General features: G+C 45.5%; 1 protein-coding gene across 3 annotated transcripts in view; it reads left to right on the top strand.

Annotated features, from left to right (window-relative positions):
• The window catches only part of PLXNA4 (plexin A4), a 493,956-nt gene that overhangs the window by 181,132 nt on the left and 288,420 nt on the right, over window positions 1-24,404 (top strand). Inside the window, exon 4 of one of the 3 annotated variants that reach the window (XM_082068192.1) lies at window positions 1,026-1,207. The exons of the other annotated variants lie outside the window; for them this stretch is intronic. Coding sequence (XP_081924318.1) covers window positions 1,026-1,070 — 45 coding nt within the window. The 3' untranslated portion in view covers window positions 1,071-1,207. Of the gene's footprint in view, window positions 1-1,025; window positions 1,208-24,404 lie in introns of those variants that run through there. 3 annotated transcript variants of the gene reach the window in all.

A 24,404-nucleotide genomic window follows, 5' to 3' on the forward strand; every position in this document is an offset into this window, starting at 1 on the left:
GGCAGTTCAGAGATCAGAAGGTCTCCCCTCAGCTCCTGTTGTCCAGCTGAACCCCCAGGTCCCTCAGCCGCTCTCATCACACTTGTGCTCCAGGCCCTTCACCAGCTTCGTCGCCTCCTCTGCACTCTCTCTAGTGTTTCCATGTCCTTCTTATGATGAGGGGCTGAACACAGGATTTGAAGTGGGGCCTCACCAGTGCCGAGTACAGTGGCTCTGTCAGTTCCCTAGTCCTGCTGGCCACACTATTCCTGATAAAAGCCAGGACACTGGTGGCCTCCTGGCCACCTGGGCACACGCTGGCTCATGTTCAGATGCTGTCACCAACATCCCCAGGTCCTTTTCTGCCGGGCAATTTCCAGCCGCTCTTCCCCGAGCCTGTAGCGTTCATGGGGTTGTTGTCACCCATGTGCAGGACCCGGCGCTTGGCCTTGTTGAATCTCAGACAATCGACCTCAGCCCATCGATCCAGCTGCTCTAGATCCCTCTGTAGAGCCTTCAAGCAGATCAGCACTCCCACCCAACTTGGTGTCGTCTCCAAGCTTACTGATGGTGCACTTGATTCTTGTCCAGGTCGTTGATAAAGATATTAAGACATTAAACAGAACTCTCATCCCAGAGATTTTAATTTTGATCATTGCCAGTACGCAAACAGAGGCAATCCAGAGTGTGTTGTTCGACTAGGCATAGGAATGAGAAACGTGATGAATTTACCAGGCTCAGAAAATATGGAGCAGGACCCATGCAGTGCTGAGGGGCAAGACACTGCCAAGGATAATCCTACATGGTAGGGGGAGAGATGGGGTTGCATTAGTGATAGGATTTTAAACAGCTCTCAGTTGTTTTAACTGTTTCCATCTGCCACCTTCGAAAGATGCCTTGGGGCCAAAGTGGAAGTCTTATGAAAGACTCGTCCCAAGTGACCCAAAGGGTCTTAGCTAACTCTGTCTCTTCTGCATCTACAGTTCCTCAAATAGTACAGCACATCGTACACAGATTAATGTAACCTTGCCCTTCCTCTCTTGCAGATCTCTGGCCCTTTCTCTTCCTCTGTGAATCACAGCAGCTCATAATCACCTGTCTGGTGCATTAAAAAGGTGTTTTTCACCTGGCACAACTGGGTAACCCACTCTGTCATCTCAATGTGTAGAAGCAAATGCAGAATGAGGAGAGGTGCTGATACATCAAATGGGACTGTGTTACCCATCTGCAAATATTTATATGCAATAATTATCCCTTTTTGAGATTAAAAGAGCTGTCCATATGTGAAAAGCAAACCGTCTTATCTCTCTTTTTAAATAACATGTTTCGAAAGTTTGACCGAGCATGAAAGTTCATCTTTCAATATTGTTACTTGTAATCCAATAAGAAATATTTACTGTGTTATAATTGGTATCATTAAGCTTAGGTGACATTATTAATATTACTAATTAAACTGCTATAAACCTAGTTTACAGTTACATAAACACATCATCTCCTGAATTGACTGCCTACATGTTTTGTCGTCAGGGGGGTGGATAAAAGCAAATTCAAATGCAAATGATATGAACATACTTTAATCAGAGGATCAGAGAAATCAGGCACGGCGAAGGCTTATTAGGTCTGTTCTGTTCCCCAGAGTCGGGGGCGAGATTGTCTCCCCATAGAGACTCCCAAGAGCTTTGACCAGTCTAACTCTAAATGCCGCAAGCAATGGGACTTCTCCTATGTCCCAGGAGAGCCCAGCCCACAGACTAACAGAAACGTGTCTCAATACCCAGCCTATATATTCTTTCTAAGGCAGAAATCAGCTGCTGCAAAATAATATTGAGGGAGGTCTTGCCATCATATCCAAGAGTAGAGGAAGAGAGAAAAGCATCTGTAAAGCATCTCTAAAACTCTACATTAATGCAGCAGGACTGGAAAATCATGTCGCTCCTCTTGGTTTAGGTTTCTGGCAGGACTGGAGCAGCCCTGGCACAGCTGGCAACAAATAGATGTAGGCGGCAGCATAGCACTGGAGGTAGTTTAGTGCAGCCAAGCGTCCCGAAGTTCAAATGTTTGACCTAGTTTCTCTACAGCTGGAAAATCCATCTTCTGTCTAGAATTTCCCTGACTTCGGCTACTTCAGAAATATCATGAGAACAGCATTTTTGCTGATCCATCGGTATTTGGGTCCCATCTGGAGCCAGAAAATGCAGAATCACGTGAAGCATTTAAAATAGGAATGCCCCAAGGAGCCAGCTTCAAGCTTTGTGTACTCTCTTACTATTTTGATCACCTTTTTCTCACTGGGTTGAATGGGTGCGGGACCATCCAGAGCTGAGACCAGAGGCAGAGCAGCCCTTTCACAATGATATGTTTCCAAAAGGACCGGAGTCAGAGTGCAGTTATTGCAGAAACTTATTTAAAACATTTCAGGTCCATTCATTTGCCTGCCTGTTGCTCACTTGCAGAGCTGCACTTGTCACTGAAAACTCCTAGCCCTCCCAAACAAGCTTTTCTCAGTCCAAATTAAAGGAAAAAGATATTCGTACAGCCACTGAGAAATAATTCTCCAAAGCAAGGTGATGGTTTTCATTAAATCTATATGACATAGACTGCTTTGTTGGTTGCAGGCAAGGTAAATGATTATGGGAGATCCACTCAGAGAGACCTTTAGGTCTTAGTTCACATTTGTGACTCTCAAACAGCCAAATCACCTTTATTCCTTATATTCAGCAGCATTTGGTGTTCCCACCTTTGCTTTTTCTTTCCCTTGACCATGGTCTCTTGGGGGCTGCACAGTTAAGTTAAGCTTTTCTATAGATATGGTTAAAACCAAGCACTGCAAATCCTGTGTTCATTTTTGAGACCCTCAAGCTAAGAAAGGCCTTGAGGTGTTGGAGCAAGTTGAGAGAAGGGAACGGAGCTGGGGAAGGGGCTGGAGCACAAGTGTGATGGGAGCGGCTGAGGGACCTGTGGGGTTCAGCTGGAGAACAGGAGCTGAGGGGAGACCTTCTGATCTCTGAACTGCCTGAAAGGAGCTTGAAGCCAGGGGGGGTTGGGCTCTGCTCCCCAGGAACAAGCGCCAGGAGCAGAGGAAACGGCCTCAAGTTGCGCCAGGGGAGGTTGAGGTTGGATCTTGGGAACAATTTCTTCCCCAAAGGGCTGTGGGGCATTGGAACAGGCTGCCCAGGGCAGTGGTGGAATCACCATCCCTGGAGGGATTTAAAAGGCATATAGATGAGGTTTTTAGGGACACGGTTTAGTTCCAATGTTGGATTAATGGTTGGGTTCGATAGTCTAAATGATGATTCTAAATTATTCTGTCTTAAAGGTCTCTTCCAACCAAAATTATTCTATGATTCTATGATTGAAAACTCAGTGCAGTCAAAGTTGTTTTTTTCTCCAGCTCCATCTACTCTCACATAGCTTTTGCTGGCCACTGAGACATCTACAAGGCAGGTACATCCCACACTCTTCAAATTGGGCTGAGTGAGTGTCAGAGAGCCAGGACTGCATGGATACATCATGGCCATTGAGGTTACTTGCAAGGGACATGGCCGCTGAGCAACAGCAAAAGGTTTGTGGCTGCTTGGAAGCCACAGAGCATTGTTGGGGTATGTTGCCCCTGGATCCGTCAACCTCATTTGGCCTGTCTGAGCTTTCTAGATACATCTTGAAGTAATCCCAAAGCTATCAGTAAAGGAACAAAGTTTGTTTCATCAGATGAAAAGTCTCCCCATCTTCGGCAGCCGAATGTTTGTGCTAATGGGCTGCAGCTGCAGAGCTGTGACATGTCAGATCTCACCCCCCACAAACACTCATATCATGCACACACCCCACTCAGAAACACATGCACCTACATGTGGAAAGTGCCATACCAAAATTTCTGCTAAAATCTGCTATTCGAAAATGTTAATCCCCACCTGGGAGCATTTTTTGAAATTTCTTGGAAGAGTAGCACTAAACTTCTTCCTTTTATTAGTATTTTACTAATAATGACCGTATGTGTCTGGTGACTACAGGACTGGACAAGTTCAGAAGGGAAGGTTTGATAGCATCCCCCAAAACCTAAGAAGCTATGTATTGGGAGAGAAAATAATCTGAAGCTTAACTAGGAGCTCTGTGAGCTTGGAAGAATAGACCTTGAAGCATCTTCTCAGAAAAACCATGAGCTTGGCTCAACTTAGGCTTAAACTGTTGTCCACTTGCAAGAGTTAGTTTATGAGCCCTCTGTCCCTGACACAGCCAGTCGTGAAGTGGTTGGTGTTCTAAGAAAAGGGTTGTATTTGTGGGAAAAAGTTTTCTCAAGATAGTACAGGATGTGGACAAGCTCATAACTTTAAGTACCAATGTACAAAGTGGTCTTTTGCATGGTGGAAGGTTTCTCTGTGTCTCTGGGGCTTCACAAGGGTTCAGATGCTTTTCGGTAGAGCCTTATTACTGGAAGCCAGTCATTGCTCTTTAAATGCCAAATAGGGGACATCTCTTAAGGTGCAAGCTGAATGATCACTCAGTTTCTGTCTTTATTAAACCTGAGGTGCAGTGATCCCACTGAATATTTAGGTGGGTTTTGTTTTCTCCTTTTCAAGCTTCTGTATCTCACATGGGATGGGCAGTATTGAAGAAATACACACACACACACAAAAGAAAAATTACTGGTTCCTGTAATAGCTTTGATTCTTCGGTGGAGAGTGAGCTGGGGACTGATGAGAGTAAAAACCACCATGTTTCAGAGCATCTCATGACATGAGTGCAAGACCTGTTTGTGCACATCTCAGGTCTCATTTTCTCCGGGGAAGGGGGGATTGCACATGGCCATGTCATGGAGAGAGCTGAGAGAGCCCCTGACCTCCAAGCTCCTGAGAACCTCCCGTGTCTAATCAGGGGATGTGCGAAAAAACACAGGTCGTATAAATGCCTCCTGACTGCCATTTCCAGCACGGGAGGACCAGTGAGGTTATGTTTTCATTATTGCCTGTGGCTCTGGTGCTCTCAGCTCTTTGGAGGTTAAGTCAAGGTCTTGGCTTGGAGATTTTGTTATTGTAACCTTTCACGGGCAAAATACTTCTTATGAAGTCTAGCAGGCTGACTGTGTCCAACAAAATGCCAATTTTTTTGCCTAAATTGCGAGTGAACCAGAGCTCTGGCCATGGCAGCGAGGCTTTGGCTAACAAGAGGCTGTGAGTGTGTTATGTTTTGGCAGCCAGCTTGCTTATCAGATTGATATAGGAGGCTATAAGCAATTGCATCTGGATTTGAATGAGCTACCCAGCCTGTTCGACTGCTTGGGATTCACGCCAAGGGAAAGCAGAGGAGTTGTGAGGAGAATACCCAATTTCCCTCTGTGAGGACTGATTTTAGTTTAATGCAGCTTCCTCACCCTTAAATCCAATTAAAGGCCTATATTATGTCAGTGGAAATTTATGCCAATCCTAATACAGTCTAATAAGCCTTAAAATAGCACTTTGCTAGCGAAAAGCCCTGTGGTTTAATTTGATTCTGAGCCTAATAACAGGCTTAATATGAGGGAACTGGCCCTGTTTTATTTTCTAATGGGGCTCCACATGCTTGCTCCCTTTTTAAGAAGGTTTTCTCCAAAGCAGAGACAGGAGATGGCTCACCTCAGCATGTTGCTTCTTTTCCAGTTGCTTCATTTATTGGCCGTGGGAAGTCTCTCCAAAGACATCCCAGGTTGGGCTGTGTAATGTAAAGCAATGAACACCAGCCTGCAAAGGCTCTGGTCTCTCTTTCAGGTTTTCCGTGCCTCACTTTCCTCAGTCACTGTGGAAAAAGACGTCAACTTACCCATCACTCAGTCCCAGTGCAGGATGGCTCTAGTTTTGTGTTTCCCCTGGCTCCATCGTCTTTCAGGTTTTCCACTGCTAAAACCTCACTTTGCCGTCCCTCTATTGCAGCGTTGCAATGTCAGTGAGCAGGCCATGCTGCCCTCTTCCATTGCTTCTTTGGAAGATTTTAATTCTTTTCCTTAAATTTAGGATGTTTCAAAAAACATCTCTCAAACAGCTGCACTATTGTCCCACAAGTAGTTCTCTGAACTTCATCTACTGGGATAACTATATAAATCCATAGGTCCCTTAGGCTTGCTAGACCACAATCTCCTGCTCCTCCAGCATTAACACTTCACAGAACCATAGGGTGTCTCAAATGGGAGGAGACCATAGGGATCATTGAATCCATAAAAGGCACTTAGACAAGGTTCTTAGGGACATGGTTTAGAGCTACAGTTAAATTAGGTTATGGTTGCACTTGATGATCCTGAGGATCTCTTCCAACTGAAATGATTCTATGATTCTATGATTCTTTGCAGGACTACCTGAAACTAAACTGCATGGCTAATAGTATTTTCCAGATGCTTCTTGAACTCTGACAGGTTTGGTGAGACTTCCCTTCCTCGCATGGTGTTGTCAGGATATAAAGACTGAAATACTTAGGTAATTGTCAGCCTGGGAATGCTCTGAAGGGGCTTCTTTGGGTAGGGGTCTGATCTTCTCCAAGACATGAGGTGTTCAAACAGTGCATGGACATGTGGGAAGAATGTTCTACTGCCTATGCCCATGATTAAGGCTTGTGGTGGGCAGTAGCTATGGTCTTCATGACCAGCTGTGTAGGAGCATTCCCTCAAAGCTCAGTAATGTGTTCAGTTTTGGGCCTGTCACTACTAGAAAGCCCTTGAGGTGCTGGAGCGAGTGGAGAGAAGGGAACGGAGCTGCAGAAGGGGCTGGAGCACAAGTGTGATGGGAGCAGCTGAGGGACCTGGGAGGTTCAGCTGGAGAACAGGAGCTGAGGGGAGACCTTCTGATCTCTGAACTGCCTGAAAGGAGCTTGGAGCCAGGGGGGGTTGGGCTCTGCTCCCCAGGAACAAGCACCAGGAGCAGAGGAAACAGCCTTAAGTTGCACCAGGGGAGGTTGAGGTTGGATCTGGGGACCAATTTCTTCCCCAAAGGGCTGTGGGGCATTGGAACAGGCTGCCCAGGGCAGTGCTGGAGTCACCATCCCTGGAGGGGATGTAAAGACGCGTAGATGAGGTTCTTCAGGACATGGTTTAGTGACCTTGTTGGATTAACAGTTGGAGGCTCTTCCAACCAAAATGATTCGATTCTATTCTATTCTATTCTATTCTATTCTATTCTATTCTATTCTATTCTATTCTATTCTATTCTATTCTATTCTATTCTATTCTATTCTATTCTATTCTATTCTATTCTATTCTATTCTATTCTATTCTATTCCATTCCATTCCATTCCATTCCATTCCATTCCATTCCATTCCATTCCATTCTATTCCATTCTATTCCATTCCATTCCATTCCATTCCATTCCATTCCATTCCATCCTGGAAGAACACAGGTTCAGCATGTACTCACAGGAACATTTTTCCAAGATGCTAAACGCTTGGGCATGCCCCTTGCTGCTAAACTATTTGCTCAACCCATCTGCTCTGAGGTAGCAGCTTGATTTGAAGGGGGGGCTGTCAGCTTCAGCCACATACACCGCTCTCCTTCACCCCCTGTCCTGAACTGCTGCTCAGCTTTATCGCACACTGTTCAACAGCTGCTGCTCTGCAGCCCAGAAATGACTGAATTTTGGTGGTGGGTGGAGTGATTTTGATGTAGCACTTACTAAAATGCATGGAGATAAAAGCCTCAGCAGAAGCATAAAAGGCCCTTTGTACTTGCAAGTTGTTACCGTTATTTTTTGATTAAGAACAATGGTAAAGAGGTCCTCAAAGCTGACGTAAGAAAAAAAGACTGATTCGACCTTAAAATCATAGAAAGCATATGGTTTTGGAGTACCTAATAGATTTAGGTGCCCGAGTCCTTCTGAGTCACGCAGTCTGACACCCCAGCTGGCCCAGCTCTGCTCTCCTGCCTGAACTGAAGGCAATAAACCCTCCCCACCGGGTCCGATTCATCCTTGGGTTACTCTCTTGGCATCAAACGGGATTTATGCTGGCAGGAAATTTGGCCCAGAGCCCTGACGAGCAACGCCGTGGCTCTACAGTCCCAGACGGCAGTTTGTGTCTCCAGGACTTCTTATTTGTGCTGCTCTTTTCTAAGCGGGGGGACACGGCGACTTCATGCTGCTGCTTCTTTATCCCCCTTTGCTCCCCACCCCAACCCAGTCCCCTGTCTACCTAGGGGCAGGCTGATGGGTTAAGGGAGCTTTGTTAACGCCGTAATCCTCACGTGTGCTCAGCCTCACAAAGCTGCCACTTTCTCACCCCGGCCGTGCTTGCAGATCCATAATGTCCCGTGTCCAATCGATTGCTGCCGCTCGCTCTGGCTGCTGGCTTTGAGCAGTTTCTCCAGCAAGGACCAGATTGCTTCGGCAAAGCTCATCCATCCTTCAGGGACGAGGGCAGAAGGCAAAGAGGTGGGGGATGGATGCCGGAGATTGGGAATTTGGGATTGGGGTTGGGGGGAGATTGCAAGCAGCAAGGAAAGAAAAGGCTGGGGTGGTACAAGAGTAGTGGTGAGTTGGTGAAGGGCGCATTGTTGACATCTTCTTCACCCCAAAGCTAAATGCTCTTCCCTGCTGATGGTAACACCAAGCTAGGTCTCAAGGAGCACACGGTATTTAATTGCACCGCTGTTCATGCCCATTGGATGCTCAGCTGACCCCTTCTTACTCATCCATCCCCATTGAATTCCTGCTGACACCCCAAACTTTTGTGCATCCTCAGCAGCCAAATGCATGGAAAATGAAATTAATCTGCCAAGGACAGTACTTCCCCTCTCTGCCCCAAGTTTGCAATTTCAATTCTCATGCTACTCCTTCCTATAGCTCAGAACAGGTATGTTTCCAAATTTTCTTGGTCCTAAAAATGTCTTCAGATCCAGGGAGATGGGGAGGTGGAAATTCTCAGATTCAAGGGCCTGGGTCCGCATTAGGACGTGTCATATTTATTTCTAAACCTGGAAGCTTCTAAATGATACAGAACTGCGGCTTTTTATGCATGGTGAAGCTGTTCAGGGTTCTTTTCAAGGTTTTTATGGCTCCTTCTGTGCTCTGCGCATTTAAACCCAGGGTGACTCAGTCATCTGGTTTCATAGAGGACAAGAATACTAGTCATAATAAATTGCTTTACAAACTTCCTGACAGGTGTCTAAAATTTTTAAAATGGCTCTGTCTTATAGAGGTATGAGAGAAGCAAGGGGGAAATGAATTTATTTCCAAGGCGCTGCACTGAGAGCCTCATGTTTTAGGAAATTGCTCTCTCATCCTCATGTAGTTACAACTTTGTGTAGCCCCACAACTCGTGTATCTGTCTTCTCCAGGTATGGGCTTTAGGGCATCCTTTCTTGGGGAAAGGTGATGTGTACTTGGGCATTTTTGGGGTCTTTCCCTTCCGCTTTACCTCGCCTTTCCCCAGTTTCGATGCTGGTTATCTCCTCCATCATTCATTCACCTGTTTTTCTTCAAGGCTCGTGGGTACAGCACAGCATCAAAATAAAGCATTGCCTGGTGTAGCCAAATCTTTCACTAATATAAATCAGAAAAAAATCCCCACATTTAAGTCAATGCTTTGATTTATACCAGCAAAAGGTCACGGTCTTCTAATTTGGGGAAACTAATCTCAGGAGGAAACACCTCATTTGCTGCCCATGGATAGCAATGAGTGTTCAAGTAGAGAGCCCATGACCAGTGGACACCTGAGGGGTCACTCATTTTGTCTCAAAATTGCCTTTAAAACTAAACACCATTTGATTGTCTTCCTCTCGTGGGACATTTTGTAACAGGCACCGTCTGGCAAGGCTGAATTAGGGCTAAGGCTGAGACTTGGTGTGGATCTGATCACCTTAAACAGCCTGGAAACACTGCCTGGACCATAATTCTGGGGCTTTGAGTATTTAATAGTGATCTAAATGTAGAATTACTTATGCATTTGGGACACACACACACACACACACACAGACACACTTTCGACCTAATTATGATTTGGATTTAATTAGGCAAATAACAAGTTCCCAACTTCATATGTGTGGTGTGCCCCTTTAACCCAACAAGATCTAAATGTATATGCTCTGTGACAAAAATGGGTTTCCCCATACACTTCGTATTTAACTGACCTGTGGCATTTATAAAATGAGGGGAATTAGGTACATAGCAGACAGCATTTTCCGGTAGAGTGATTATTTATTTTAAAGAAAACCAGTGACTATCTGGGACCATCTGCTGCAAAACCCCACAGGTTCTGAAATCATGAATCAGGCATCAAAAATCAGCAGATTTTAAAAATATTTTAATTTTGGACTTTTTTGATTGCCTGATGGTTTCTCTGTGTTTGTGCCGGATTTCCAGCATCTCTCCTTTATCTTGGTTTCTCCTTGTATTCTGAAATCTCTGAACCAGTGTTTTCTATGTCTATATAAATGTATATAAAACACGTGGCTGCTTCAGGACTGTCTTCCTCCTTTTGAAGTACATGAAGTCATATTTTCAGGCTTTCTCTCACTCACCCAAGGACTCAGAACTTCCTTTTACACAAATAAGTGAACACTGGGATTCCAAGTTAATGACTTGTATCCAGAAGCTGGAGATTTCCAAATAAACTCTAAGCTACTGTGAAAATCCCCCTGAAATTGGGAGACTGAACAGGCAATAGCACATGACACATAGTGACTTGGACAAAGCCAAACTTGCTTGAAGGGTCCAGGTCAATCCTTGCTCTAGTGATGGTTTAGTTACCATAGAGACCAACAGGTCTCACTTCATCCTCCAGCACTTGCGCTATTCACCGCTGACCCCTCCGGGTTAAAGTTTGAGGGGTTTTGGATCATTCTCTTTATTTTTATCAGTGGTGTAGCATACTGTCTGATTTTAGTTGTACCTCTCAGGAAGGAAAAAAACACACACAAAAAAGGCAAAAAAGCCAACCTCCTTCCCCCACATTTGTTGTGTAGGCCAATTATCCGAATTGGTGACAAGTAGAAAAATGAATTAACCACACCTTTTGTAATGTCAGCGTTATTTATCTTGTATAAGCTTTGCCCAGCTCAGCTGTGGATCAGCGAAGGAGTGTGTTTATTCTCTCCTCTTTTTAATGCTCCTTTCTCCCTTCCCTTCCCTTCCCTTCCCTTCCCTTCCCTTCCCTTCCCTTCCCTTCCCTTCCCTTCCCTTCCCTTCCCTTCCCTTCCCTTCCCTTCCCTTCCCTTCCCTTCCCTTCCCTTCCCTTCCCTTCCCTTCCCTTCCCTTCCCTTCCCTTCCCTTCCCTTCCCTTCCCTTCCCTTCCCTTCCCTTCCCTTCCCTTCCCTTCCCTTCCCTTCCCCTTTTCATATAGGTCCTTTAATCTGCCACGACATCATTACAACTTCTGCTCTAAACCAGGAGGAGGGTTTTCCAGATCGGATGGGGGTCTCCCACCTCTCATCTTCCCCATCCTTACCCTCCACTCCTGTGATAATAAAACCACTCTGTTGGTTTTATTTTCTCTGATCCCTAACTCACACAAAAAGTAGATGCTGAGACTGGAAGCAGCCCCTGTTACTTTCTTTTTTTTTCCCATGCATAGTTTGCTGAGTCTGTTCCCTCTTTTGCCTGCTGCAGTCGAGATTTTCAAAAGAAAAGATGGCATTTCTTGGCAGGAGGCAGGAAAGCAAGGGACGCTAAACTAGGATCCAGTCTAAAGGACTGCGCTGGCAAGAAGCCCACAAACACTTCAGATTTGAAGCACCAAGTCACAGAGCAAAGAGGCAAAAAAATGCGTCCTTGTAAAGCAATAGTGAAGCTGCACCTGCTCAAAACTACTCTAGCCAGACCACTGTGACACTTCAAAGCTGCCAAGGAATCAGATACTGGAATAAGATACCTCTCACAGAGTGTAAAACTAACCAAATCTTGCACTGAGGCAGGTGGAGTGCTGACTGATGTGGGGAGCAAACCTGAAGGATAATATGTGTGTATCCAAATGATAGATGATGGGAAAGGAAATAAATAATCCTGCAGTGTGTTTGTCCTCGTATGAGTGTTGCTGCCTTCCCTGCCTGGATTTCGAGACCATCTTCACTGTGTGGATTTTTCCTTCCAATGACCGCAACCTACAGGGATATGAGTTCCTACAAATATATCAATAAATAAACTAGGTTGTTGGTTCCAGATGTGATAGTTGGGTTTGATGGTTCACCTGGGCTAGTTTTCTCTGTTGTAAATATAATTATTTTACCTCTCTGGACGTATCACAGAATCACAGAATGGCTGGGGTCAGAAGAGACCTCTGGTGATCATCCAGTCCAACCCACCTGCTAACGCAGGGTCACCAGAGCAGATCACACAGGAAGGTGTCCAGGCGGGTTTGAATGTCTCCAGAGAAGGAGAATCCACAACCTCTCTGGGCAGCCTGGGCCAGGCTCTGGCACCTCAAAGGGAAGAAGTTTCTCCTCATATTCAGATGAAACCTGTGCTTTAGTCTGTGCCCATTGCCCCTCATCCTGTCATTGGGCACCACTGAAAAGAGTTTGGTCCATCCTCTTGACACCCACCCTGGAGATATTTATAACCACTGATGAGATCCCCTCTCAGCTTCTCTTCTCCAGCTGAGCAGCCCCAGCTCTCTCAGTCTCTCCTCATCAGAAAGAAGCTCTAGGGCCCTAATCATCTTCGTAGCCACCACTGGACTCTGTCCAGTAATTCCTTGCCCTTCTTAAACTGGGGAGTCCAGAACTGGACACCAGATTCCAGATGTGGCCTCCCCAGGGCAGAGCAGAGAGGGAGGAACAACCTCCCTCGACCTGCTGGTCACACTTTTCCTAACACATTCTAGGTACCATTGGCCTCTTGGCCACAGGGCACATTGTTGCCTCATGGTCACTCTGTTGTTGACCACAACTCCCAAGTCCTTCTCTGCAGAGCTGCTTTCCAGCAGTTCCACCCCAACCTGTACTGGTAGCTGGAGTTATTCCTTCCCAGGTGCAGGACCCTAAACTTGCCCTTGGTGAACTTCATCAGGTTCTTCTCTGGCCAGTCCTCCAGCCTGTCCAGGTCTCGCTAAATGGCAGCACAGCCTCTGGTGTGTCAGCTCTTCCTCCCAGTTTTGTATCATCAGCAAACTTGCTGATGGTGCACTCAGTCTCTTCATCTAGGTCACTGATGAACAGGTTGAACAGAACTGGACCTAACACTGACTCCTGGGGAACCCCACTAACTACAGGTATCCAACCAGACTCTGCACCATCGATCACAACCCCTTAGTGGTGTAGACTGGTCCAGCTCAGCCAGCATGTGAGGAGTTCTCCTGGAGAAGCTGCACCAGTGTGGCATGCAGCCTGTCAACCAGAAGTAAATCTGTTTTCAAGCTCTTTTGTTGTTCCAAGCAATTGCTGAATAACTTCTCTGAATTACTTCCAGTTGATATCTCTTACATGAAAAGCCCACAGAAGCTTATTATATTCAAAATTCAGAAGATATGTATTCTCACATGCTAAAAATCTATTAGCAGCTGGATAAAGGCAACTCAGGATCGAATTTCTATAGGGGTAGCTTTCTGCAGACATGCAGGGGAATTTGCTTTGTGTGAATCATCTCTAAAGCATTCTTAAAATAAGTGAAAATAAATTCTTGTTTTAAAGATTTGGTAGTTGACACCAGATATGAGATGAACATGACAGCAGACAAAGCAAAAACACTATGAATATTGTTAAATAATTTTGAAGAAGAGGGAAAAATTCATTATTTGTAGGCGATGTTTAGCTCCACACTTCTAGGGTTAATTTTGGAGAGATTAGATATTTGAATGGCGAGAAGAATAGCTCTGTCCTCCCTGCCTTGACACGCTCTCCGTGCACTCCTTGCCGTGAGATTGCTGAGTGGGCATTTCAGTGGATTTTTGTTTTAAATGTGACGCTATTGTTAATATGCTGGGGAAAGTGTCACAGCAGCACTTTCCAAGGTGATTAGCGTGGGGCATCTGCTATCTAACTGGTGATACTGGGGAGGCTCATTAATGACCTCCCTAAGTCTATTTACAACATGAGCCATTCAAAAGCAGCATTGAACACCTGCCCAAAACCACTTTCTCGCTTCAGAAGGAACAAGAGATTCTGCAGCTGGATCCCATGAAAGTGAAATTATTCACCTTTGCCCAACTGCTAGAAATGCTTTAAGAATAACCAGTTAAGTCAATGCACCAAATACTCCGCGGTTACAACCTCCAGAAGGTAATTTGGATCTGAATTCCTTAGTGAGGGTGCCTGTCTTTTTTCTGTTGACTAAATGGGAAGCCTGAGATCACTTAATTCCCATCTCAGCACTGTCTTAAGCTCAGTGGGATGAAAGCAAACCAATAACAACTCTGTTTTTTCCCCAAGATAAAAATGTGACTTTGTTTCTCTTTGTTAGGTTTATTTCTTGTTAAAGGGATGACCGAATCTCAGAAAAAGCAAAATATGAAGTGTAGAAAAGTAAAAATTCATAATTTATACAGACTTTCAGAGCCTCTTATCAGAACCAGCTTGTGTCAGGAACAAAAGTCTGTGTTGGTTTTGATATTAGCTGTGATGGATTCAAGCCAGAGCCCCAAAATCTCCAGTCTTTCAGTTTTGAGGAGCTTTCAACCATGAACTAGACTATTTGTTTAGCCACTACAGATGATGCCCTGCACCAAAATCCGTCATCCAAACTGCCAACAATCTGCTTGTGATTTGAACTTCCAAGATTCAGTCCCTACTTTTATTATTTTCTTTGAGAAGTCAGACCTTAAGATAGTTTCAGGCATTTTCACATCTGGAGGGGTGATTGTTGCTATGAAAAGTTGAATTTAGCTACAGTGAAAGGGGAGAGCAGCAGAGACCTTCGCCTGGACTGGAGGCTACATGGACATGTAGAGGGACTCCACAGAGTCTTTGCTATGGAGGTTCACCCTGGCTGGTTGACTCGTTGGTTGACTGTGATTGGTTTGACCTTATAGAATCATTTTGGTTGGAAAAGACACTCAGGATCACCAAATCCAACCATTAACCCAACACTAGCACTAAACCATGTCCTAAGAACCTAATCTATGCAACTTTTAAATGCATCCACAGATGGTGACTCCACCACTTCCCTGGGCAGCCTGTTCCAAGGCCTGACACCCTTTTCATGAAGAAATTTTTCCCAATATCCAATCTAAACCTCCCCTGATGCAACTTGAGGCCATTTCCTCTTGTCCTATCTCTTGTTACTTGGGAGAAGAGACCAACACCCTTCTTCAGCTAGATGAAGGTTGCATGTTTGTCATCTGTTGCAGATGCCTCTTGTCTCACTCCTTTCATGCTCCAGGCCAACTGGACATCAACCTGCTACAAATTGAAAGCCTTGGAGTGGTGGTGGTTTCATTTTCATCATGTAGTCGTCACCGTGAGACCAAAGCATGGATGGTGGTGGCAGACACCAAGTGTTCAATGGGGCTGGGAGGGGATTTCACCCTTCTCCTTGAGGAGGTTGGTGTAATATCCTGAATCAGTTGTTGGGCCTCTGTGTGTGCTTGTATGCCAGTGTATTAATTCATCTGGGGTGATAAGATTAACTGAACTTATTTTAACACCTTGGCCATCTATCATAGATAACATCTGGGTAGAGTCATAGAATCATTTTGATTGGAAGAGGCCCTTAAGATCTTCAGGTTCAACTATAACCTCACTCTGGCACTAAACCATGTCCCTAAGAACCTCATCTACGTGTCTTTTAAATACCTTCAGAGATGGTGACTCCACCACTGCCCTGGGCAGCCTGTTCCAATGCCCAACAACCCTTTCCAGGAAGAAATTATGCCTTATATCACATCTGTGTGCTCATGTGCTATCAATTTGGCTTCATTGGCAAAGAGATGCCCGTGGGAAGAGGCAGTGAAAGAACCAACAAGTAAAGGAATTAGTGGTGATTTGGGCCAGAAGTTTTGGTATCGTCCAGGCTCTTTGCCAGTGGGGATTTACCCACGGCTGATCTTACCTTTGCTGTTTGTCTGAGGACGTTGTCCAGTCTCTTCTTTAACACTGTCAGGTTGGGGCTGTGACACCTCCCTGGGGAGCCTGTTCAACAGGCCAAGCAATTCAGCCAGCAAAATGTCCAAAATCCCAGCATCACCCAATAGACATGTTTTTTATCCATCTCACTTTCTACTTCTTCTCAGTCTCTTGTCCTTTCATCCTCCTTGATGTTGCCAGGAGCGGGTGTGCAGGCTATGAGTCGGGCAGCGATTTCATGTCCAGGGGAATAAAAGAGATTTCTGAATACAGGACGCTCCCTGGTGCGTGTAGCCTTGACTCCCTACTGTTTTGAGCCGGACGGTACCATACCTTGCAGGCAAAGGATCAAAAAACATTGTTGCCCTTGTCAGCGAGCTGTCACCAGGGTCCTGGCTGCAGCTGGGCATATGGGCAGGATGCTATTTATTTACTCATTGCCGAGGGTTCATTATCTGCAGACCCCATTCAGATGGTAGTTTCCAGGTCCCAGGGGAAGCCGGTTGAGCACAGCAGATGACACGATGCCCTGGGCAGGAGGTGGATGGCAGCATCCCTCACTGCGCATCGCACGGAGCAGAGAGAGCGAAGGGATGGGGCTGGGGGTGCGCAGGGATGAAGGAGCCGAAAGCATCACTGGTAGTAGGGCTGGGAAAGAAAATTAGTCCAGTTTTCCCAGAAAACATACTGATGAGGGCTGAGGTTTCTTCTCCAAAGTAAATGTCTGTATTTATCATGTATTTATAATGTATTTGTTACCTCATCATGGTCTACAGCATCCTCACAAGGGGAGCAGGAGGGGCAGGGCTGAGCTCTTCTCTTTAGTGACCAGTGACAGAACCCCAGGGAATGGCAGGGGAGGTTCAGGTTGGACATTAGGAAAAGGTTCTTCACCCAGAGGTGCAGGACACTGGAAGAGGCTCCCCAGGGAGGTGTCACGGCCCCAACCTGACAGTGTTAAAGAGGAGTCTGAACAACATCCTCAGACAAACAGTGTGAACTGTGGGGTTGTCATATGCAGGGACAGGAGTTGGACTCGATGATCCTTGTGGGTCCCTTCCAACTCAGGACATTCTATGATTCTATTATTTTATTATTGTCAGGACAATTTATTTTCCAGCAGGTTCTTTTGAGAGATGGGGGCTGTCCCATCCCTGCTTTTCAGTTCCCAGCACCTTCAGGGAGCAGTGCTGCCCAAGCCCCATGGGATGACCTGTGCTCCTGTGCTTATTGAATATCACCTCTCCTCTTTTATCAGCTGCATGCCTCTGCAGTCCCTAAAAATGCCCTTTCTTGAGCCTTGCCAGTTTGCATCCTCAGACTGAAGAAGGACCAAACATTTGGGACCTGCTCTAGTTCAGGAGAAAAGGATCTCACATCCATTATTTAGATCTTCTCCTCACTGGGCATGTGGGATTGTGTTTAACACGTATTATTTACTTGATGCATGTTTAAATACACCTGTTCTTCTCGACCCGGACATATCTTTGATGGTGTTTCTGTAGACTCACTGGGAAGACGTAGCTTTGTTTGCATATTTACTTTCCTTCCCATTCATGGCTCATTTAGGTGCCTTGGGAACACCTGTGAGAATTTCAGATGCTGAATAAACTTTCAATTGCTGTCGCGTCTCGCCCTGGAATTAGGTGCATTTGTTCAGTGGATTAAGTGATCTTCTATAATTTCTAATTTATAGCAGTCTTTATATTCTCAAATAGGTGCTTGTTTGTCCCCTCACATAACGATGCTATAAATTGGTCATTAATCTGATACACAAGAGTAACTTGTCCCTGTGACCAGTGAACTTTTGTGTCTCCCTGTCTCTATATAGAACTCCAACAGGAGGAAAACAATCTGATGACGCTGTTTAAAACGCTAATGTACCCATCTGAAGTATAAATCTGGCATACTGGTACATACTGGTTGCTTTCTAGCAATGTATGTATGTTGGTTGTAATTCCATGTGGGATGAAAGTTACTTCAACAAAAAATCTGTGCTATATTAAGTTTTGTGTGTAAACAGGTGCAAAACGATTTGCTTTCTAGAAATAAACTCGGAGAGACAGCAGTTTTGAGTGTGTTGTATATTAGGGCAGCACGGTGCAAAGGAAATGTAAGACTGGAGCCTCAAGGAGTTAAATGAATACTTTGGAGCTTAACAGCCTCCTGATGATTCATGGGAAATTGGGAAAATATTCTATTTAGAGACTGTACTGCTCACACATCAGATGTTTTCTCCAGTTCTCTCTATTTCTTTTTTTTTTATAAATTATCATCGGGGGCAATTTGCATGAAAGGGATCTTTGTATCTGAAGTGCCCATCTGCTGCACAGCTCACCTCCCCCCTGACGACATAACCATCTGCTTTTGACATCACAACGGTCTTCCCCGCATCGCCACACGGGGCTGAAGGAACCAGTGACACCCTATTAACACCTTACCTCGATGTCATCCCGCTATTTGAAAGGATTCCCAGGCGTTTTCCCATTGCGAGCGATTAGCTCGCATGATCCAGACGGGGATAAGCTGGCTTGGGATAGCAACGTGACCACGTGGGATGTGGTGGTAACACAAAATCACCTGGTGTGAGCTCTAGGGTTGTGCTGTGCAGGGATAGGAGTTGGACTCGACGATTCTTGTGGGTCCCTTCCAACTCAAGGCATTCTATGATTCTACGTGGCATGAAGCAGACTACCAGAGCTGCAAGCAATTTTAAACTGGGAATGTGATATTTTTCTTTTCGCTTTGTATGACACCTCATCTGAAGAAGGAGCCCCGTTGTCTCCGCCACCTGGGAATTGAATAATAATAATTATGAAGCTGATGATAACACTTAGGAAACAGTGTTTGATTAGCTTCACTTGCATCTGCTCAAGATGCTTCTAATTACGTAGCGGTCTCCTGGTGTCATTCATTCTCCAAACTAGACATGATTTGCCCTTCGTAGCTCACCCCACCCCATGCAGATAACAATGCCCAAAACAGAATTAAGGAACGAGAATGTCCACTGGAGAGCTTGATTGATTTACCTGGTCAGGGCTGAGATGCTACAAAAGACCCAAAAATGTGTTTCCAACAGCCCAGATGGTGATGGCTCCATGAAAATAGTGCCATCTCCCGAAACGCCAGCTCTCCTCCTGCCATGTGTCAGCCGGTGGGTAACAGCACAAGCTGTCACAATTGCTGCACATGTCAATTTGCTGTCATGAACTATGAGAGATGCCTTCAGGTTAGGACTAGGATGCATCTGGGTTTCTGGGCATATATTTTCATTTTCCTACCTGGAAGCATTGTCCATACACACACACACACTCACATACACACAGAATGTCAAGGATTGGAAGGGACCTGGAAAGCTCATCCAGTGCAATCCCCCCATGGAGCAGGAACACCCAGATGAGGTTACACAGGAAGGTGTCCAGGCGGGTTGGAATGTCTGCAGAGAAGGAGACTCCACAACCTCCCTGGGCAGCCTGGGCCAGGCTCTGCCACCCTCACTGAGAAGAAATTTCTTCTCAAATTTAAGTGGAACCTTTTGTGTTCCTGTGTGTACCCATTACCCCTTGTCCTATCATTGGTTGTCACCAAGAAGAGCCATGTAGTATTATATTTGCGGTTTGGGGGTTTCATACGTGGTTTCTTCTTATTTGTTTATTTATTTATTTATTTATTTATTCATTCATTTATTTATTTATTTATTTATATTTTCTCCATATAAATCTGCTGTGGGTTTCCTCTGAGAGTGAGCAAAATCACTGCAGGACATCTTTGGTCTGGCTGTCATCCACCCAGAAACCCTGGGGACCTCCCAAGCATGTGTACAGATCAACTGTGCAGCAACGTGCTGTAAATCCAACTTATCCGGGAAGGAACAGATCAGGAGATCCCCCTTCGTTTCATGGAAACGCTGGTGCAAGCTCTTTTGCTCATATTTTTGGTCACCAAAAAATGCAGGGTGATCCTAACCAGAAAAACTTGTATCAAATGCAGAGCAATTTTTTTTTTTTTTTCAGCAAAAGCAATTTGCAAACAAGACATGGATTGGAATTTGGAAAAAGTTTCATTTCTGGGTTTAGAAATGAAGCTTCTGAGAAACCAAGCTTTCAGTGAAATAAAAACAACCAACTGTAATATTATTGAATAATACTGATATGGTAGAGACATTGGTTTTGATGATAATAATAAAAGGTCAATGCAAAGGAGGGAAGAAAAAAGATTTTGTTTCAGGTCAAGCAAATTATTTTGCTTTAACTGACCTGTTACCCTTCACAAATCATGGAGTCATAGAATAGTTTGAGTTGGAAGGGACCTTCAAAAGTCTTCTAGTCCAACCCCTGCCATGAGCAGGGACAACTTCACCATCTCAGGTTGCTCAGAGCCCTGTCCAGCCTGGCCTGGGATGTCTCCAGGGATGGGGAATCTACCACCTCCCTGAGCAACTTTCATTTCAGGAAGTCCAGAGAAGAGCAACAAGACTGGTGAAGGGACTTGAGCACAAGACCTATGGGGAGAGGCTGAGGGAGCTGGGCTTGTTTAGTCTGGAGAAGAGGAGGCTTAGAGGTGAGCTCAGCACTCTCTAGAACTACCTGAAGGGCAGTTCTAGCCAGGTGGGGATTGGGCTCTTCTCCAGGCATCAGCAACAGGACAAGGGGCCATGGGCTTTAACTCTGCCAGGGGAAACTGAGGCTGGAGATTAGAAAGCAATTCTGTGCAGAGAGAGTGGTCAGGATTGGAATGGCTGCCCAGGGAGGTGCTGGACTCACCATCCCTGGGGGTCTTTAAACCGAGATTGGCCATGGCACTTAGTGCCATGATCTAGTAAATGGACTGGAGTTGGATCAAGGGTTGGACTTGATGATCTCTGAGATCTTTTCCAACCCAGTCGATTCTGTGATTCTGTGATTCTGAAACAATTGATTTGGATTAACCGCAACTGAAATCAAGAGCAATAAGAGACATTTTGCTTTGCTTGCAAATCCTGGGAACAACCATGGCATTGACGTGCACACGTATGCACAGAAACACTCCTCATCACACTCGATCAAGGGAGGGAAGATGAATACTGGAGTTAAGTGCTTCTGAGCAGCTTCCCAGCCTTTCTAGTTTCTGCTTTGCATGAGAAATACCGATGCATGGCCCTAAATTCCTCTTGAATTAAGACCTGTTCTTCCCCCCTTCACCATAGTAGGGAGATTTGAATGAAGTAGCAGGATGAATTTTTCCCCAAAGTTTTCCTTGCTGCTCAGCAGGTCCATTAATCTCATTGCAGAGCTGCTGCTGCACCAGGTGCACGGATTATTATAATATCAGGAGAGACAGCAGAGGGAGGCTCGTGTTGGTTGATAACACTCACATAATCCACTTACTGGAGGTAGTTTTTTGGTTTAGTTTGAATACAGTTTCTCCCTCTGATCATGTCTCCATCAGAGCAGGCACCAGTCTGAGTGACTGGAAACTCTTAATCTTTTGCAAGCATCTGTCAAATTGTTTTCCCATCTGGGACCCCTCTTTCCATAAGCCGGGATGCCTGCACTGAATTCAGTGGGAAATGAATGCAAGCAGCACCTTATGGGATCGAACATATATTTAAGAGCAGGATAGGAGTTATGCGGATGCTTTGAAGGGTGCGGTGATCACTCCCCTTCATGGTCCAGGGGGAGAAGGAAGCAAATCTTTTTCTTCCAGAATCTGGCTTGGAGAGCATCACGATGGGAGAACAAATCCATGCCAAAGCATCCCCTCCCTTGCTCGCTTCGGGCAAGCGACACAACAAACTGGAGCGGTGGGCATGTTGATACTGGTGGGAGCTGGCAGGATGCCGGGAGCTGTGCCCCAGGCTGGGGGGGCTGGTGCCATGTGGGAACTGGGCAGACTGGGAGCAGCTGTTGGGAAGTTTGTTTGCAAAGTGAGGTGGGAGGCTGGGGAGACCACGTGGGGAAGCAGACAGCCTCCCATGTCCGCCCCCCCACTATAAGGTTGTGTGGGGCTTTTCTTCTTAGCCTAAGAGGTTTTTTTTTTCTCTGCCCTGTGAAATAGGGAAACGATGGAGTTATTCATGTCTATTGAAAGCAGAGCACAAAAGCTTGTTCAGGCTGCAGACAAGCAACACAACTTGGCTTAGTGGTGCAGGACACTACCCAGCAGGCTGGGGGGTTTGCAGGCATTTCTAGTTTTATGCTGGGATTTGTTCAGCCTGGAGAAGAGAAGGCTCTGGGGAGACCTTATTGTGGACTTTCCCTACTTAAAAGGGGCCAATAAGAAAGATGAGGACAGACTTTTTAGCAGGGTTTGTTGCGACAGGACAAGGGGTGATGGTTTTAAAGTAAAAAAGGGGAGATCCAGGCCAGATATGAGGAAGAAATCTTTTACCATGAGGTTGGTGAGAGCCTGGTCCAGGTTGGCCAGAGAGGTGGTGGATGAACCATCCCTGGAGACATCCCAGGCCAGGCTGGACGGGGCTCTGAGCAACCTGAGCTGGTGAAGATGTCCCTGCTCATGGCAGGGGGGGCACTGGATGAGCTTTGCAGGTCCCTTCCCACCCAAACTATTCTGTGATTCTATGATTTTTCTCTACGTGCCCTTGTTAGTGACCTATCCTTTTCTATACAAGGCTGTCCTTAGCATAATTTCTTTAGTTGGTCATGTTAAATTTCATCTGGTTTATACCTCTCTTAAATAATTAGTTATTGAAGGCTTCTGGTTAGCCTTAATGCCTTGATCTATTACTGGGCTTGTAATGTTTAAAACAGAAAACATTTCAGTTATCCCTTTCTTCTCTTTGGGAAGTCCAAAGAAGTGAAGCTTCCCAGATTGTAGATGTCACAAAACATCATACATTTGTTTTCCCCTCTTCTAAGGATTTAACACATTTTGCTGTCACAGAGGTTCAAAAGTTCGCTCAGCAACAGTTGGTTCTCTGAGCTTATTGCAAAGGCCTGTGGGTAAACTAAAAAAGAAAAACAACCAACACCATTATATGGCTGCAGGACATAACAGTTAACAAACCACATTCAATGCCCTTAATATTACTAAAATCTTGCAAGCATGCAAACACAAACTTCCATCATATACATGTTTTCTGTTTCTTTACCGTATGTCAATATGTTCTGTGAGTAGTTAGAAGTAAAGCCTGACCTTTCCGCTGGTCGCTTTCTGGATTTCTTTTAATTTGACCCAGCAGCTGGGATCAAAGCACCATTACATTCAGATAGGCTAAAAATGTGAAAAATCCTGTTCGTCCTTCAACAGACTTTATTATGCAGTTGGAAGAGCACTTTGGAGAACGGCTGGGCGAAGGGCTGGATTAGCAGATGTTGCCCACATCATGTTGACAGCCCTGTGCTTGTGATCAGTGCCACTTTCAGATCTGAAAGCCAAGTGTTGTGCACCGCTCTCTTAAATGCTTGCAGATTTTTTAAACGGCGGCCTGACATATGGAAACCAAAATTGTGTGGAATGCGCTCAAAGTGGCTGAGCAGAGAGCACTGCTGAAGACAGATGTGATCCGATGGATCGTGTTGGTGGTTCGCAACTCAACTGGAGGCTGTAAAGAAAGGAGGGATCCTTTCCTGACTAAAAATGTGGACAAAGTAATGGGACCATATAGAATCATAGAATAGTTTGAGTTGGAGGGTACCTTCAAACATCATCTAGTCCAACCTCCCTGCAACGAATAGGGACCACCTCTGCTGCTATGGGAAGATAACTCATTGTAAAACCTTAGCTGTTCGGTGGCTATGTCTTAATGACAGACATAGTGCCAAGGTTTCTCTTCAAGAGATACTTCAAGAAAGTCACGAACATGTTGGGTTTTTCCTCCTGACATAACTCAGAAGTGGGCAGAAATGCACTGCCTGGCAGGGGTGCTGGGCTGAACTGGGTGCTCCCAGGGTGAGCTTCTAGCTTCTAGATTGATTTTGGGAGAACACGGTGGGTTCCAAGCTCTTCTTGGGGCTCCTAAGGGTGATGATAATTCTCTTAAAGCATAATAATTATGAGTTGATTGACATTGTCAAGAGCAGGGCTCACTACCAGCATGCCCAAGCGTTTATCCACGGATTGTTGCACGCAGCAGTCCCTGGGTGCAGCAATCCATCATCTCTTGTCCCAGTGCCACGGAGTTTTCCCCATGGATCCCTTCTGTAGCTGCAGAGGAGGTCTCCGGAGCATCCCCGCCAGGTTGCTGACACAGAGGCCGAGCTGCTCGCTCGACATGGAGTTCATGCTGTGCATCACCAGACCTGTCAGCAGCCTGCAGAAGCATTTTGTGCATAATGAAGGGAGGTGGCAGATTGTCAAAGTTTCATCTGTGCTTTACTGACTCCTCAGCCAGCTTCCAGAGAAGGTCTGCAGCATCTTCTGGGCTGTCGGCCATACAAGAGAGCTGGAAGTCTGGAATATATTTCTTGGCATTACCTCTGGCTGCCGTGTCTCCTCCGTCTCTGTCGCTGGAGCCAAGATGCTGTGTGCTGCTGCAGGCAGTTT

Source organism: Streptopelia decaocto (genome assembly GCF_964273445.1).
Source record: "Streptopelia decaocto genome assembly, chromosome: 1".
NCBI lineage: Eukaryota > Metazoa > Chordata > Aves > Columbiformes > Columbidae > Streptopelia > Streptopelia decaocto.